This window comes from Vigna radiata, chromosome 4, assembly GCF_000741045.1.
Source record: "Vigna radiata var. radiata cultivar VC1973A chromosome 4, Vradiata_ver6, whole genome shotgun sequence".
NCBI lineage: Eukaryota > Viridiplantae > Streptophyta > Magnoliopsida > Fabales > Fabaceae > Vigna > Vigna radiata.
Window position 1 is genome coordinate 19,560,585 of NC_028354.1, and position 17,222 is coordinate 19,577,806.

The window sequence follows — 17,222 nt, forward strand, 5'->3', positions numbered from 1 at the left end:
TAATGTATAGTTTTATTGAGTTCATAATCCTTTTTAATTATAGTAAGGTTTATGATTTTAGTGGATGAATATTTACATGAATTTTATAGTTCTTATTTTTCTAATTTGTAAAATATCACAACTTTAATATATATATAGGATTAAGAACGGATCGAGTCAAGTATAGATGGTCTCTGTAATCTAATTTGTTGGATAAAATTGTACCCGTTATTTATCGGATATTCGTTTATAAAATATCTGTAGGTACATGTATATATCAGAAAAAAATAAAATAAAAATATACATTTTAAAATAAAATTACAAAATATACATTAATGTAATATAAATTAAATTAAATATAAATTAAAATTTAATTTTAATTAAATTTAACCTAATAAAATTTAATTAATATATATATAAATTATTATTTTTTATTTTTATTTTTGTCAGTAACGAATACTCACATATCGAATAATATACTATCCGTATCCAATCCGTTTAGAAACGAATTTTATCCGCAGATATTTATATATATATATTACACCAAAAAAATCAATATTTTAGTAGTCAATCTTCTAATTTGGATAATCGATAGTTATTGATTTTTTTAAAAATTCACACACTGAATATTTACTTTAAACAAGAAAATTAAGATTATAAAGTAAAATAATAAAGACAACAAAATGATTGTTTAAGATATATTTAGTGAGTGGTTTATCTTCTTCTTTGGAATTTGGAAGCTTCTTTTTTTATTTATTTTTATTTAGGAATTTATGATTCCAATCTATGCATAGTCAAATTGTTGTATCTAACTTTTAATTTAAAATGTAACAATTGACCCAATAATGGTATGCATGGTCAAATTATCTACACTTTTTCTTTTGAATTATCGTTCCTAACTTTGAGCATCACCATAAGACCCATTCCATTATAATATTCTCATAACACATCAATTTTGAATCTTAAATAAATCTTACAATATAAGAACAAAATAAAAATACTTTTCTACTTAGAAACATCAACAATCTAATAAAAAACTAATTAAAATGAGTTTATTGATATAATCCTGTATTTTTTTACATGGTTTATGAATTTATATGGACCTATATTTCCATAGTGCCTTGCTTTTGTTGTAAGGAATGATGAATGTGACATGAATGCACTAATTATAAGTTTATAATAAATAAAATTAAAGGAAGTGTGAAATGTAAAATAATTATTTGCGAGTGGCTCATCCATAATAAGAAAAAGTGAAGAGGGCCCTTCAACCCTATTTATCACTCTTCCAATATTAACTTTTCATAAAACTCATTTTCAAATTAAAAATTAAAAATTAAAAATTGCATAATATCTTCTAAAAACATTTTTTTAAATATGTCATAAATATATTATTTTTTTGTTGTTTTTATATAAGAATGTAGAAGTTTCTTTAATCAATATAATACCAATACTATTTATTTCAAGGTTGTAAGTTATATCAATATGGTTAATTACTCATTTACAACTAATACATTTATAAAATGAATCATAAATCTAATAACTGTATAATATTAAAAACAAGTATCTCTCTAAATCTCACATTAGTTTAGTATTTAATAGAAAAAATAAATTTATAAATTTATTATTTTAATATTTTAAATTATCACTCAATCTATGATTATCTTTTTTTTAAACAAATCTATCTCACAATATATTATTTACAATAAAAAAGATTCACTATTTTATCTTATTTCTTTCCATTTTTTATTTTTCACGAAATTAATTTTTTTGTTTATATGTACCTTTAAAAGACATTGTTAAATACTGATATTTTAAAATGAATTAAAAAGCATTTAATATAACAAGATTTTTAAACCTGGCTAATTAATAATAAACTGTCAACTTAACTGTTTAAAATTTCTTAAAAAAGACGTTAATCATGAATTTAAAGTTGAAACATATAAATTAAATATGTCCGCGCGCCTCCATTTGGCACTGACACGTGTCAATTTTAACGACTCTCACTAGAGGATGGTAACGTAATTTCACGAAAACAAAAACATGATGATCATAATTGAGTGTGAGTTTACGAAAACACCCTTCACCGTTGTTCCAGGTTTGCATGCATGCCTTTGTCGTCACAGCGCACACTCACTGTATTTCTGTCCCTAAAAAGCATAAACCCATAAACAAATAAATAAATAATTAAGCATATGTTAATAAATCGTCATAAAATAGGAAAATACGGTAAGGCATATCGACGCCGGCGTTTGACCGTTAAACCTATCCAAACTGAAATAACTCTCTCAAACTCGAAGAAGAAGAAGAAGAAAACGGGAGAGGGGTCACGAATTTCGTTTGCTGCTTCGGGTGACGTTTGTTTCTCCTCTTAGAACTGCGTTTCCGACCTGAGGGGCCGTAAAAAGAGACGGCGACGGCGGTGCCGGCGAAGGCCAGGACGACGTCGTTCGCCGGAAGAGGAAAATAACGGAACGCGGATATAAGCCAGGGCTTTTAAGTTTGAGTGGATCTGCTGAATTCAGAGTTTTCGTTTCGGAGAGAGCGTGCGAAAAGAGATGATGATATCAAGAGGATTGTTCGGATGGTCCCCGCCGCACGTGCAACCGCTCACGCCGGTTTCGGAGGTCTCGGAGCCGCCGGAGTCTCCGTCGCCGTACCTGGACCCCGGCGCCGAGACCTCTGCCTCACAGCAGGTGGAGTTGGAGGAGGAAATGGAGGAGCCGGAGGAGATCGAACCGCCGCCCGGGGCGGTTCCGTTTTCGCAGCTCTTCGCATGCGCCGACCGCTTCGATTGGTTCCTCATGACCGTCGGCTCCCTAGCTGCCGCGGCTCATGGCACCGCGCTCGTCGTTTACTTGCACTATTTCGCGAAGATCATCCACGTGCTGCGGATGGATCCTGAGCTCGGCACGTCACACGAGCAGTTTAACAGGTTCACCGAGGTTAGATTGTGATTTTCGTGCGCAAACCCTACCTTTCTCCTTTTATGGTTTTGGCCCCTTTGTTTAACGCTCAGGCAATGTTTTGCTGTTGAGATGTAGTTGAAAGATTTATTTATAGAATTTACTGACTAGCTTTGTTACAATTAGACTTGGATGGGTTGGTGATGATCGGGTATATAAGCCTTAGTTTTCTTTTCTGATAGTTTGATTTGGTTCACTTGGCTAGCTGGTGACTTGCGAAGTTATTGTTAGGGTTTAAGCTATATCAAAACGTGTCTTTTATTTGGTTGTTCGTGTAATCTTGTTATCTTCGGTTTGATGTCTAGAACTAAATTGCTCAATAGGTGGTATCTTCCGCGGGTAGAAAATTGGAAAGTTTCTCTAATAACAATCACGTTCTCTAAATCAATTGGCCCCTGCTGCTAATTGATTGGACTATGAAGAGTTCAAGAAAAATGTTTATCTTCGGTTTGATGTCTAGAACTAAATTGGTCAATAGGTGGTAACTTCCGCGGGTAGTAAATTGGAAAGTTTCTCTAATAACAATCACGTTCTCTAAATCAATTGCCCCCTGCCACTAATTGATTGGACTATGAAGAGTTCAAGAAAAATGTTTAGTTGTGATGATTTTGCATGTGACCTTGTCTGGTTTTGAAAACTGATTACTTTTGCGGGCTGACCATTGCACTTTTGGTTTCATAATTGCTTCTCTTGCATTGGTGCAATGTTGTGTAGACCTTTCCTTGTCCAATGAAATGATAAAGGTAGATTGTAGAGTACGGTAGTTATTTTGTTGTATCAGTCTGTAGTATCAAATGAAATCAACTTCAGCCCTGTCCATAACAGTTTGTCATAAATACTTTCATTACTTTAGCAACTTGTAGTTGGTTCAACTCAATGGTTGATACAAGAGTGAGTCTCTCACTGTTACTTGAGTCACGGAGCTAGTATTTAAATCATGTATCAGACTGAGCTTTTGGAAGTGGCTCTCTTCTCTGTCCCGTGCTAAAACTAATTGCTTGGAGTGCATTGCAAGCTTAAAACATTTCTACAAGCGTGAAATTGGGTTAGGATTTAACTAGTTAGCTTCTTCTATGGTGTATTGAAGTTTTGGAAAACTTTGAAGTTTCATAGAGGATATGTTGAAAGACTCACAATTCTCAGAAAATAGGAAGACATGTTAACTTAAGTTAATTTTCTGTCTGATTGCTGTGGAAAGTACCTATGGTAAGAGGGCTTTGTATTTGATATCTTTTGGGGAAAATTCAGGCAGTCAATAATTTAGGATCTTCATGGGATTGTTTTCTGTTGTTGTCTGCCAAGCAAAATAAATCTGGTAGAGTATAAAATTAAAGAAAGCAGGATCATGTACTGGAGAAGCCTAAGCATCACACTTCACACCTAGGGTTTGATTGCATTACGTGAGGGCACTCTTGGATGGAATTTTCTGCCGTAATTTATGAAGCTGATCATTTTATTGAGAAAGCATAAATGTCATAACTTTTTATCATACCTTGTACTATAACTCATCCTCCATAGGTAAAGGAATAAAGTATCCTTCACGGCCCCTTGTACTATGTCAAAAAAAATATCATAACAATACCATATTTCAGTTAAATGACACAAGCCAATTCAACCCAAAATCATGAAATGAAAATTACAGCATCCCATTGGGCTGAAAATGCTTGAAGTTTCATTCCCAGATAGGGTGGTTATAATCCTCTGCACTTTACCTGTAATTTGTCCTTTGCCTGATTCTTTTTGTAGTTACCTTTTTTATTATCTGATTCAGATACATTATATTTTAGCACCTTATACATTCCTTGTAATAGCCCATATTCCTTCTGCCCTGTTGGTCTTCAGACAATAATGAGTTTTGGTGGTGCTATTGGGTGCTTCATGCACTAGCAACATTTACCAGGTTCTTGTGGACAAGTAGCCTTAAAAGCTAGATATATATGCCTCCTGGTAATCTGGTATTCTTATGTTGTAAGTAAAGCTTCAAAATATATTCTATTTGTCTTTGGGCTTTTAAGCTCTTGGAGGAGAGAGTGTAAGGCTTTTTCCATGCAATTGATTTGGTTTTTCAACTATTTGGTGGACCTTTAAGATAGAAGAGATGGGAGAAAGTCAGGGGAGCATACTTTTCCTCTTCATAATGTGCATGCTAAAGTTGTATTTCATGTTCTACTGCTATCGTTGTTTATCTCAACTTTTTAATAATTTTGTTATTTGAAATTTTGAAAAGAGGAAACTTTTAGGGGAGCAATTATCTTCAGTTTTCCAGAAGGCATTCAGTTTGAGTCAATGGACTTATGCTAACTTAGCTTCTTCTTTTTTTTTTCTTCGCAGCTTGCTTTAACCATTGTTTATATTGCTGTGGGAGTTTTTGTTGCTGGTTGGATTGGTAAAGTTAAATGTTTAATGAATTTCATCATGAGAAATGTGTTTTATGAGATGTTTCATTTTAAGTCTTGTGCTATTCTAATGCTCTCCCCCTCCTGTTAAATAGAGGTTTCGTGTTGGATCTTGACGGGAGAACGACAGACTGCTGTCATCAGGTCAAATTATGTTCAAGTACTGCTTAATCAAGATATGAGTTTTTTTGATACTTATGGGAACAATGGAGACATTGTGAGTCAAGTATTGAGTGATGTGTTGCTTATCCAGTCTGCTCTCAGTGAAAAAGTATGTCTTGTTCTAATCGTGTGTATAAATTACTTCGTTTGTAAAAAATTAACTTCTCTGCAATTAATATCTCTGGACACATGTCTTGTATAATATATTTACATGCTTTTGATGACACAGGTTGGAAATTATATTCATAATATGGCCACATTCTTCAGCGGTCTTGTCATTGGCCTTACCAATTGTTGGCAGATTGCTTTGTTAACGTTAGGAACGGGTCCATTTATCGTTGCTGCTGGAGGAATATCAAACATATTCCTCCATAGGCTAGCAGAGAACATCCAAGATGCATATGCTGAAGCAGCTGGCATTGCTGAACAGGTTGTTTATTGTTGGAATTTTAATTTTATTACATTGACCTAAGTACTTTCATCTTTTTTTTTTTCCCACGTGTATGCATGAGATAGGCATATAGATGGTTTAAGATTCGTATAGTATTCTTTGTCAAATTTCCAATGATACCACCTTATCTATTTAAAATAACACCTCTACTTTATAGTTTCCGAAATTTAAAGCTAACATGTGGATTGGTTCAACCTTAGGGCTTTCACTTCTTTTGATGGTATTGCATATTCATTTGTTTCTGTTGGCCCCTTCTTTAATTGTATATCATATTCGGTCTTCATATTTTTAGCTAAATTTGGACTATTGTCCAGTCTTTGCTTTTTTGAAATTGCAAACTTTGATGAAATACCTGTGAGCAGAATACCAAAGAGACACCTTTAATATCTTATGATACTGAAATGACTGCTCTATCATTTCTTACTGCGATGGAGACTAGATCATCTTTACCCCATCTAATGGGAAGAGAAATTGATGTGGAGATGCATGGAATGGGATCATTGAATTAAATGCTTCAAAATTTCTGCTAGCCATTTTCTCCTTAGGATTATGAATATGCTGTTTAAGAGTCTCAGATTATACATACTTAAAGCTATGTACATATTACATCTCATATTATTCTATGTGAAACAGTTTTCAAGTTGTAAAAATGAATGATTGCTTTGTTTTGTTAATAACATCAGAAAGGCTTTAGTTTTATCTTTATTTTTCTTAATATTTGAATATGAAGTGGTACATTAAGAATGATGAAGTGTTTTAGTGCCACCAACTCTCAATATAAATAATTTCTTGTGTTGCAGGCAGTTTCCTATGTAAGGACATTGTATGCATTTACAAATGAAACTTTGGCTAAGTATTCATATGCAACATCATTGCAAGCTACTCTTAGATATGGTATATTAATTAGTCTTGTTCAAGGTCTTGGTCTTGGATTTACATATGGTCTAGCAATATGTTCTTGTGCGTTACAACTCTGGGTTGGAAGATTCTTGATTATTCATGGAAAAGCGCATGGTGGTGAAATTATAACAGCTCTTTTTGCTATAATTCTAAGTGGCCTGTAAGTATCAATCCCACCCAACACATATAATTTCATTTTATGTTAATTATTTTACTTAAAATTTGTTTATTTTACTCAGGGGATTGAATCAAGCGGCTACAAATTTCTACTCATTTGACCAGGGACGAATAGCTGCTTATAGATTGTTTGAGATGATAAGTCGATCACCCTCATCTGTTAATCATGATGGCACTGCCCCGGATTCAGTGCAAGGAAATATTGAATTTCGGAATGTTTATTTCAGCTATCTGTCCCGTCCTGAAATCCCTATCTTGAGTGGATTTTATCTCACTGTGCCTGCTAAGAAAGCCGTAGCACTTGTTGGCAGAAATGGCTCTGGAAAAAGTAGTATTATTCCACTCATGGAGCGTTTTTATGATCCTACATTAGGTAAAATTTCTCCAACGATGCAGTATGATTTATTATTTCATTCAAAGTGCTGTTTGGTTGTTTACAGATTTGTACTGTTTTGCCAATCTGTGATTCAGGAGAAGTTCTTTTAGATGGTGAAAACATCAAGAATTTGAAACTGGAATGGTTGAGGAGCCAAATAGGATTGGTCACTCAGGAGCCTGCTTTACTCAGTTTGAGTATAAGAGACAATATTGCTTATGGTAGGGATGCTTCCATGGATCAAATTGAAGAGGCAGCTAAAATAGCTCAAGCACATACGTTTATCAGCTCATTAGAGAAATGTTATGACACACAGGTAAAGATTGGGTCGCATAATCATGTTTTCTTTAGGATGGTGTTCTTAACTCTTTTTTTAAGTGCAGTCAGGTTTTAATTCCCAAAACTGACGCTTCTGGCTTTCAGGTTGGCAGGGCAGGTCTGGCTCTGACCGAAGAGCAAAAAATAAAACTTTCTATTGCAAGAGCTGTGCTTCTAAATCCATCAATTCTTCTGCTTGACGAGGTTACTGGTGGACTTGATTTTGAGGCTGAGAGGTCTGTTCAGGGGGCTCTGAATTTGCTTATGTTGGGACGCTCTACAATAATAATTGCTCGCAGGCTTAGTCTCATAAGGAATGCTGACTACATAGCTGTTATGGAGGAAGGTCAGCTTGTTGAAATGGGTACTCATGATGAATTATTAACCCTGGATGGCTTATATGCAGAGCTTCTTCGATGTGAAGAGGCAACCAAACTTCCCAAGAGGTCTCTTAAGCAAATCACACTTATTCCTTCACCATGCATTATTGTTTGTGTCTACTCATAAGATAACACGGATTTCTTAAAGTATTGGGATGGTGGAATTCGATCGACAGTTTGTTTAGAGAATTATTTCTTAGAATAATGAACTAATAATATTTACACTTTTTTAGTGCATTCAAATTACCATTGACTACAGCATCAAACATTTTTTATTGGAATAATAGAACATTTCCACACTGGCATTTTCATGGATTTACTCTTTATCACCAGGATGCCTGTTCGAAACTACAAGGAAACTGCGGGCTTCCAAATTGAAAAAGATTCTTCAAGTCATAGCTTAAAAGAACCATCATCCCCTAAAATGACGAAGTCACCCTCTCTTCAAAGATTGTCTAATGTATCCCGACCTTCAGATGGCGCCTTTAACTTGCACGAATCACCAAAAGCCTGGAGCCCACCACCTGAGCACATGCTGGAAAATGGACAGCTATTGGATGTAGCTGATAAGGAGCCATCAATAAGAAGGCAGGATAGTTTTGAAATGAGACTTCCCCAACTACCAAAGATTGACGTTCAGACTCTGCAGAGACAAAAGTCAAATGAATCTGATCCTGAATCTCCAGTTTCACCTCTTTTAACATCTGATCCTAAAAGTGAACGCTCCCATTCACAGACCTTTAGTAGGCCACATAGTCATTCTGATGATGTTTCAGTTAAATTGAGAGAAACAAAGGGTGTGCGACACCAAAAGCCCCCATCACTGCGGAAGCTGGCTGAGCTTAGTTTTACTGAGTGGCTTTATGCTGTGTTAGGAAGCATAGGTGCTGCAATCTTTGGCTCTTTCAACCCCCTTCTTGCTTATGTTATTGGTCTTGTGGTGACAGCTTACTATAGAATTGATGACACCCATCACCTGGAACGGGAAGTAGACAAGTGGTGCTTGATCATTGCTTGCATGGGTATTGTGACGGTAGTTGCCAACTTTTTACAGCATTTCTACTTCGGTATTATGGGTGAGAAAATGACAGAAAGAGTTAGGAGAATGATGTTCTCAGGTTCATAACTACTTTTCTGGCAGCGTATTTCTTTTAAAAAACGTGTAACTTTTAACATTACTTAACCTGTTTCTATGATACTGCAGCCATGCTACGCAATGAAGTGGGATGGTTTGATGGTGAGGAGAACAGTGCTGACAATTTGTCCATGCGATTGGCCAATGATGCTACTTTTGTGCGAGCTGCTTTTAGCAACAGGCTTTCCATATTTATACAGGACAGTGCTGCAGTTATTGTTGGTCTTCTTATTGGGGCTTTGCTGCACTGGCGATTAGCACTAGTGGCTTTTGCAACCCTTCCAGTTCTCTGTGTTTCTGCCATTGCCCAGGTTTGCACCAGCTGAAATATAACTATTTTGAAAATGGGCGTTATTAAATTGATGAACCTGTTCTAGACCAATGACACCTGTGAAATACAACGTAAATTTGCTTTTTCAATCTTTTAATTGTATGAACTGATGAATGACTTTCTAAGAATAATAGGAGTCCTGTCAATTTACTTAATCTTTGCACGAAACTCATTAAATGCAGTCTGTTTTTAATATTGCAGAAATTTTGGCTTGCTGGATTTTCAAGAGGTATCCAGGAAATGCACAGAAAGGCATCTTTGGTCCTCGAAGATGCAGTTAGGAACATTTACACCGTGGTTGCTTTCTGTGCTGGTAACAAGGTAATGGAGCTCTATAGGCTGCAATTGAAGAAAATATTTAAGCAGAGCTTTCTACATGGGATGGCAATTGGTTTTGCATTTGGTTTTTCACAATTTCTACTTTTTGCTTGTAATGCCCTGCTACTTTGGTACACTGCCATATGTATAAAGCGAGGTTACATGGATCCACCGACTGCACTCAAAGAGTACATGGTTTTCTCATTTGCAACATTTGCACTTGTGGAGCCTTTTGGATTGGCTCCTTACATACTAAAACGACGAAAATCCCTCATATCAGTGTTTGAAATTATAGACCGTATTCCTAAAATTGATCCTGATGATGGTTCAGCATTGAAGCCACCCAATGTATATGGAAGCATTGAGTTAAAAAATGTTGATTTTTGTTACCCATCTCGTCCTGAAGTGTTGGTGTTGAGCAATTTTAGCCTCAAAGTCAATGGGGGCCAAACAGTTGCTATTGTGGGAGTTTCAGGATCAGGAAAGAGCACTATAATATCTTTGCTTGAGAGATTTTATGATCCAGTTGCAGGCCAAGTTTTCCTGGATGGTAGGGATTTAAAGCTCTATAACTTGAGATGGTTGAGGAGCCACCTTGGTCTTGTTCAGCAGGAACCTATTATCTTTTCAACAACCATAAGGGAAAACATTTTGTACGCAAGGCATAATGCCACTGAAGCAGAGATGAAAGAGGCTGCAAGAATAGCAAATGCCCATCATTTCATTAGCAGCTTGCCTCATGGTTATGACACTCATGTAGGGATGAGAGGCGTTGACTTAACCCCAGGACAGAAACAGAGAATTGCAATTGCTAGGGTAGTGCTGAAAAATGCCCCTATCTTATTGTTGGATGAAGCCAGTTCATCAATTGAATCTGAGTCAAGCCGAGTGGTGCAAGAAGCTCTAGACACACTAATAATGGGAAACAAGACTACCATTTTAATAGCACACAGGGCAGCAATGATGAGGCATGTAGACAATATTGTAGTGCTTAATGGCGGACGGATAGTGGAGGAAGGCAGTCATGATTCATTGGTTGCAAAGAACGGTTTGTATGTCCGCTTGATGCAACCTCATTTTGGTAAGACCTTGCGTCAGCATCGACTTGTTTAGAATGGGAGCATGTGATGTGAGTAACTGCGGCTAATGTTTGTTCATGAGCATAGTTTCACTTTCTTCTTGAGTTGAATCATTGGTGACTTCTGCACCTGAAGGGTTTTCCCAAGAACGTCAGGTGGAAATTGTGGGTGGGAATGCGAATGACGTAGCACATGGCATCAATAGGCATAGGAAGTGAATACTGTAGGACAAATAGATATGTAGGAATTTAAATATAGGATTTTGGAGTTTGGTTGGTTTGTGAGCTTTGGGTTGAATTCTTTTGAAAGCAAGCAGCTTAGATTGGGTGTTTTCCATCCATGGTATTGATTTGTTTCTCAAGAGAGAGTGGAATCAACACTAATTCTTCTCAGGTGAGGTCGAGCTTGGATGATGAACTTATTCATAACTGTAATTTTCTTTTTCTTTTTCGAATTCTGATAATTGTAGAAAATTCAGATCCAAGAGCTGTAACATCTGTATATATAATATATAGCAATAGTTTGGAAGGCATTCCTTTTGCTGCTTGAATCTCAAGTGTTTTTCCTTGTTAATATTCTTGACCACATTCTTGTTCTTTTTATAACATCCATTTTTTCAACCCTCCTTTACTCGTATAAAGATCGCAAGTAAAAAGTAAAAAATAAAATAAATTACTTTCTTTTGAGGTTAAAACCAGTATATGTAGTTTTAATTCAAGGAAAGATATTAAAATTTTCGTTTATTTTCCTTTGTCATAATACTTTTATAAGTTTATTCAAGTAATTTTTTAAAATAATGTTTACTCTTGAAGGAGAAGATAAAAATAATACCGAGAGCAATTAATGAATTGAAAATTATAAATAATCAATGATCACGTCTTCTAAAATAAAAATATTTTTTTCCTGCTTATTTTAAGGAGCCTTAAAATATTTCCTTTTCATAAAATCAAGTATAAATTTCATAGAAATTATATTATAAAGACAAAAAAATGTTGAAGTTCTGTTTTGCTGTCCTTTCTGTAGGTATTTAATGTAATTTTGGATAAATAAGGTGTTGTTTTAAGGGAAAATCAAACTTGGTCTCCAAACATGATTGTGTAAAAAAGTACAACATTTTCTTAATCTGCAAAGGAAGATGGCAAACTTCATAGAAACAATAAATCATCTTCTTCACATATACAGTGAATGACAATATATATGAAAAACGTTTTTCTACACTATATTAGATGCATATCACTTGTAGAAATATTTTGATCATTAACAAAATTAACTTTTGTATTTGTAAAAAAAAAGTGAGACAAAAGCTGAAGCACAAAATAATGAATATAAAGTATGTGTAAATTTTTATTGGGTGCAAAAAATAATATTTTCCAATATATCAACATGTGACTAATTGTTTGGTAATTAAACTCGATCTTACTACATTGTGTATCTGACTAAAGGTGATGAGAAATGTTTTTTTTTTTTGACACTCAATATAATCACTTGACATTCACTTTTATGAGTAATATGATATTTAAAATAATGAAATTTAATTAATAATTAGTAAAGAATAAGAGAGATAAAGTGTCAAAGTAATGGATGGCAAAGGTGATTAGTATATTCTTAGACAAACAAATAACAACCTTTGATCTGAGATTTGTCAGTGACCGTTTCCTTGGCCGTTAATTCTGGTGTTGAGAGTGCGAATATCACTCTGACAGTTAGTTCTCATTCATAAGCAAATTGTATAGAAATGAAAAGCCAGAAACACATTTAGTTTTGTTATGTTTCTTGAGGTTCTGTTCTGATTCCTGAGCTACCCAATAACAATGGCAATGTATAGAATTGCAATTGGGTCCCCTGCAGAGGCTGCCCAACCTGATGCAATTAGAGCAGCATTTGCAGAATTTTTCTCCATGATCATTTTTGTTTTTGTTGGAGAAGGATCTGGCATGGCTTACAGTGAGCACTCTTCACACTCTTTCTTTCATTCCAAAAACTTATCCTAGTCCCATTTGAACTTACATTGCATTTCAGAACAATTTACTGTAAATTTGAAGTTTTTAGGACTTTAGTGTAAAGTTTGTCAGATATTGGATCTGAGACTTTCTCTTTAGGGGAAATTCTTATATGGTCTTGAATATTAAGTGTTTGTGGTTTGGTTTCAATCAATCTTTAAATGACATAAGACTTGTTTTTGTTTTAAAAAAATCATAAGAAAGAATAATAAAGTTTAATTAAATCACTAATCACATAAAGATTGATGATCATGTAATAATTTCTCCCTATCAAGTGCTTACATCAAGTAAAAGACAAAGTGGTAGGACTCACTCACAATCACACATACATTCATGTAGTAGTTCTACACTTCCATTCTGAATAATGCTAGCTGCATAATATCTGTAAACTTTTAAACCAGAGTTGAAATTTTCAACTTTCAACACCAGTTTCAATTGTCGTGTCCTCTATTTTAGTGTTGTTTAGGTTCAACAATGTGAGGATTTTGTGTGTAGCTATTAATTGGCTATTTTGGCAGGCAAGCTTACTGACAATGGACCTGCAACACCTACTGGTCTAATACTTGCATCACTGTCTCATGCATTTGGGCTTTTTGTGGCTGTTTCTGTTGGGGCAGTCCATTCTGGTGGTCATGTGAACCCTGCAGTCACATTTGGTGCCTTTATAGGAGGAAACATAACCCTGCTGAGAAGTATTCTGTATTGGATTGCACAGTTACTTGGTTCAGTTGTTGCATGCATTCTTCTCAAGTCTGCAACTGGTGGAATGGTAGTAACCCTTTAATCCTTTACACTTTGTTGATTGAATGGATGAGGGGAAGAGTGATTGAATGGATTTGAAGGTAAATATTTTTGTTGTTTATTTAATTAGATTTAGAGGTAAGTGACAGTGAATTTGGAAGTAAACTTTTTTCATTTATCACATGAATCAAATCTTACACTAATTCTCATAAATTTTATTTCTAAATTCACTCTCACTTACCTTTAAATCCACTCAAATAAACAATAAAAAATTTACCTTCAAATCTTCTAAAATCTATTCAATCTCCTCTAAATCTATTCAAGTGAACAAAGTCTTAATCTTCTTTCAGCTTTAACACTGCCACTAGCAATTGATAGTAACCTTTTGCACTGAAACTTTTCCTTGTAACATGTACATTGCAGGAAACATCAGGCTTTTCTCTATCCCCTGGTGTGTCTGTGTGGAATGCATTGATTTTTGAAGTTGTGATGACTTTTGGTTTGGTATACACAGTTTATGCAACAGCAGTGGATCCAAAGAAAGGGAATGTGGGAATTGTTGCCCCTATTGCAATTGGTTTGATTGTGGGTGCCAATATCTTAGTTGGTGGTGCTTTTGATGGTGCATCAATGAACCCAGCTGTGTCCTTTGGCCCTGCTGTGGTTACCTGGCAATGGACTCATCATTGGGTCTATTGGGCTGGACCATTCATTGGTGCAGCCATTGCTGCAATTATCTATGATAACATCTTCATTGGTGATGATGGTCATGAACCTCTTTCAAGCAGTGACTTCTAGATTTTGCTTTCTGATAAATGTTAATGTCTGCTTCTGCTCTTATATTCAGGAGTGAATAAAATTGCTGAAGGTTTAAGATCCTTTTGAGATTGTTAATAATTTATAAGGATTCTTAGTACTCCATTTTTATGTTGTAGGAATTAAGATTTCTCTTTCTGGTTTTGTAGAGATGAACAAGGAATTTCTAGATGTAATATCTTTTATGTTAGACTATAATGAGTTGCTATCCTTTTTAACTTTTCTCTACTATTATTAATTCCCTCCTTTAACAGGGTAATCTAATGTAATGAATTTTAATGTTAAACTATCAATTCACTTTGCCCATTATTATGCTAATTTTTTATTACATGTTTTATGAGAAAAAATAAATAAAAATGAAAGATCAAGTAAATATGGAAAAGCATAAAAGTAAAAAAAAAAAAAAAAACTAAAGAATAAAAGTAAAAAAAAAAACACTAAAGAATAAAATAAGAGGAATATTGACAATTAAGAGCAATAGAGTGATAAAAAATATGAAAAGTTGGGAATGGTATGAATTAAAAGAAATATAAAATAGTAACAATTAATGAGTAATAATATGAAACAAATAAACATCAGAAATATTGAAAATTTGTGTTTAATTGATTTATCATGCTTTTGAAATTATGGTATAAAATTTATAGTATTTTGTAAGTATATTATCGTTGAAATTATTATAGGTGATATATACTCTATATAAATTTTCTATATATGTCATCACTTTCCATATAAAACTTAAAGACTTACTATTTATAATTTTTTTATATAATTTAATGTATCACTTTTGAGTTATTTAATGAAATTGAATTAAATATAACCAAAAATATGAGCAAGGCTACCTATATTTTGAATGTAGTAAAAATAAATATAATGAAATATACGATAAACTCATACTTATAGTAAATAAATTATGAGTGTATGCAAAATGTCATGATAAAATATAAAACTACTCCTTATTAAAATTTACAACACAATATATGCAAATATTTGTAAGTATTGTTTTCTTTTGCATTGAATGTTTTATTTTAAGAATTTATAACATGATTTTTAAACTATTATTATAAATGAACATATGCGATTTTCATTTATGCTATAAACAAAAAACTACGAACAACTTTCTTCATATATATATATCTATACATAGGTTAAGTAAATTTCTATGAGATGCATGTTTCACTTTTGTATAGTCTTTATTATTTTCACTTTTGAGCTATTTAATTTCACATATTTAAGAAACATGAAAGAATGTACTTAAAAACTATTTAAAAAATCACTAAATAATAAAATCAAATTTATAGGATAGAAAATTAAAGTCCACATAAACCATTATTTTTATGACAAAGAGTTTAGCTACTCAAATTTTCCAAGTTTTATCAGTTTTTATTAAATAGAAGTGTCGTGTGAAGAGAGATTTGATCCCCACGACCATTGTCTTTTCAATACCTAAATAATTTACAATTATTTATTTTGTTTAATTCCACACCTCACAAGCACACATTTAATATTTTTTTTGTACTTATATCTATAAAAGTCAACATTTTTTTATTTTTTATATTCATTTTGATACTGTTTATTTTTAAGAAAAATTTAAAAAGTCATTTATATATAATTATCTTATTGTTATAAAATGGGTTAAATAAATGTAAATATATTTTATTTTATTTTTTTCACGTGCCGACACATTTAATATTAGTGACAAGAATCGGCACATTAGATGTAATGCGTTTCTAGAAAACCAATTTCAAGAATAGCACGAAATCTTATGTTGCTTCTATCAGCAATGTTGTTATTAGCTTGACTTTACCTTAAAAATTTGTATTATTTTTATGATAGGTTAACAATATTTTATTACAAATAATATATCACTATTTTATTAGTTTATATATTTAAAAAAAATCAATCACAAATTATCATAATTATGCAGAAAAATTGTTCAAAATAAATTATTAAGAAAATATTTTCCTTTTTTACCAAGTCCATGTAATAGAAATGGTCCTAGTCAGCTTTTCTCCGTTCAAAATCTCAATGGTAAGAAAAATAGTAATAAACAATGTAATGGGTCCATTCTCCATAGCTACAAGCTTTTCCCCTTTTCAAATCAGCAAGCTATAAGAAAGCTTCACCCTTTGAAAGATTTCAAGCTAAATTGTTGCAAGTTCAATTTTTTCCATTTTAGAAGCTATTCATTTGATTGGAGACAAATCTTTTCATTTTTTTTATCACGTAATTACCATTTTTTTTCAAAAAGTTAATGGTATCATTATATATTTTTACATTCATTTAACAGTAATAGTATAAGAATAAAATAATTATAAAAGTGTAAAATTTTATATTTTTTAATAAAAAATAGTAAAAAGTAAAAAAGAATAATATTAACTTAATATAAAAAAATTAATGTAAAGAATGAAATATTTTAATTTGTTAATAATAAGTCTGAATCCAAATTTTACATTAAATAAAAGTAAAAAATAAAGTAGCTAAAAATGAAAATTTATTATTTTAAGATTTTGAATAAAAAATATACCAATATAATGATTTAATTAATAATTTAATTACTTTTATATTATGTTTTAATTAATTGAATCCTTATCTCTTATCTCTTATCTCTTATCTCTTATCTCTTAACAATGACTCATGTTATTCTTTATATTAAATTAATATTATATGTCAAAATCTAGATTTAAAATATATCAAAATTTA

The 17,222-nt window shown here is 32.9% G+C and overlaps 2 protein-coding genes across 2 annotated transcripts; both read left to right on the plus strand.

Annotated features, from left to right (window-relative positions):
- The first annotated feature begins 2,128 nt into the window (after nucleotides 1–2,128).
- On the plus strand, nucleotides 2,129–11,515 carry LOC106759202 (ABC transporter B family member 20). The gene is made up of 11 exons (XM_014642252.2): nucleotides 2,129–2,921; nucleotides 5,274–5,328; nucleotides 5,434–5,609; nucleotides 5,730–5,930; nucleotides 6,752–7,011; nucleotides 7,091–7,401; nucleotides 7,500–7,720; nucleotides 7,828–8,168; nucleotides 8,436–9,220; nucleotides 9,307–9,548; nucleotides 9,770–11,515. Exons 1-11 carry the CDS (start codon nucleotides 2,535–2,537, stop codon nucleotides 10,997–10,999), a joined length of 4,209 nt encoding a protein of 1,402 aa, XP_014497738.1. The 5' UTR covers nucleotides 2,129–2,534; the 3' UTR covers nucleotides 11,000–11,515.
- Nucleotides 11,516–12,604: 1,089 nt separating this feature from the next.
- On the plus strand, nucleotides 12,605–14,759 carry LOC106758879 (aquaporin TIP1-3). Its single transcript, XM_014641881.2, has 3 exons — nucleotides 12,605–12,909; nucleotides 13,484–13,734; nucleotides 14,130–14,759. Exons 1-3 carry the CDS (start codon nucleotides 12,777–12,779, stop codon nucleotides 14,502–14,504), a joined length of 759 nt encoding a protein of 252 aa, XP_014497367.1. The 5' UTR covers nucleotides 12,605–12,776; the 3' UTR covers nucleotides 14,505–14,759.
- Nucleotides 14,760–17,222: the final 2,463 nt, after the last annotated feature.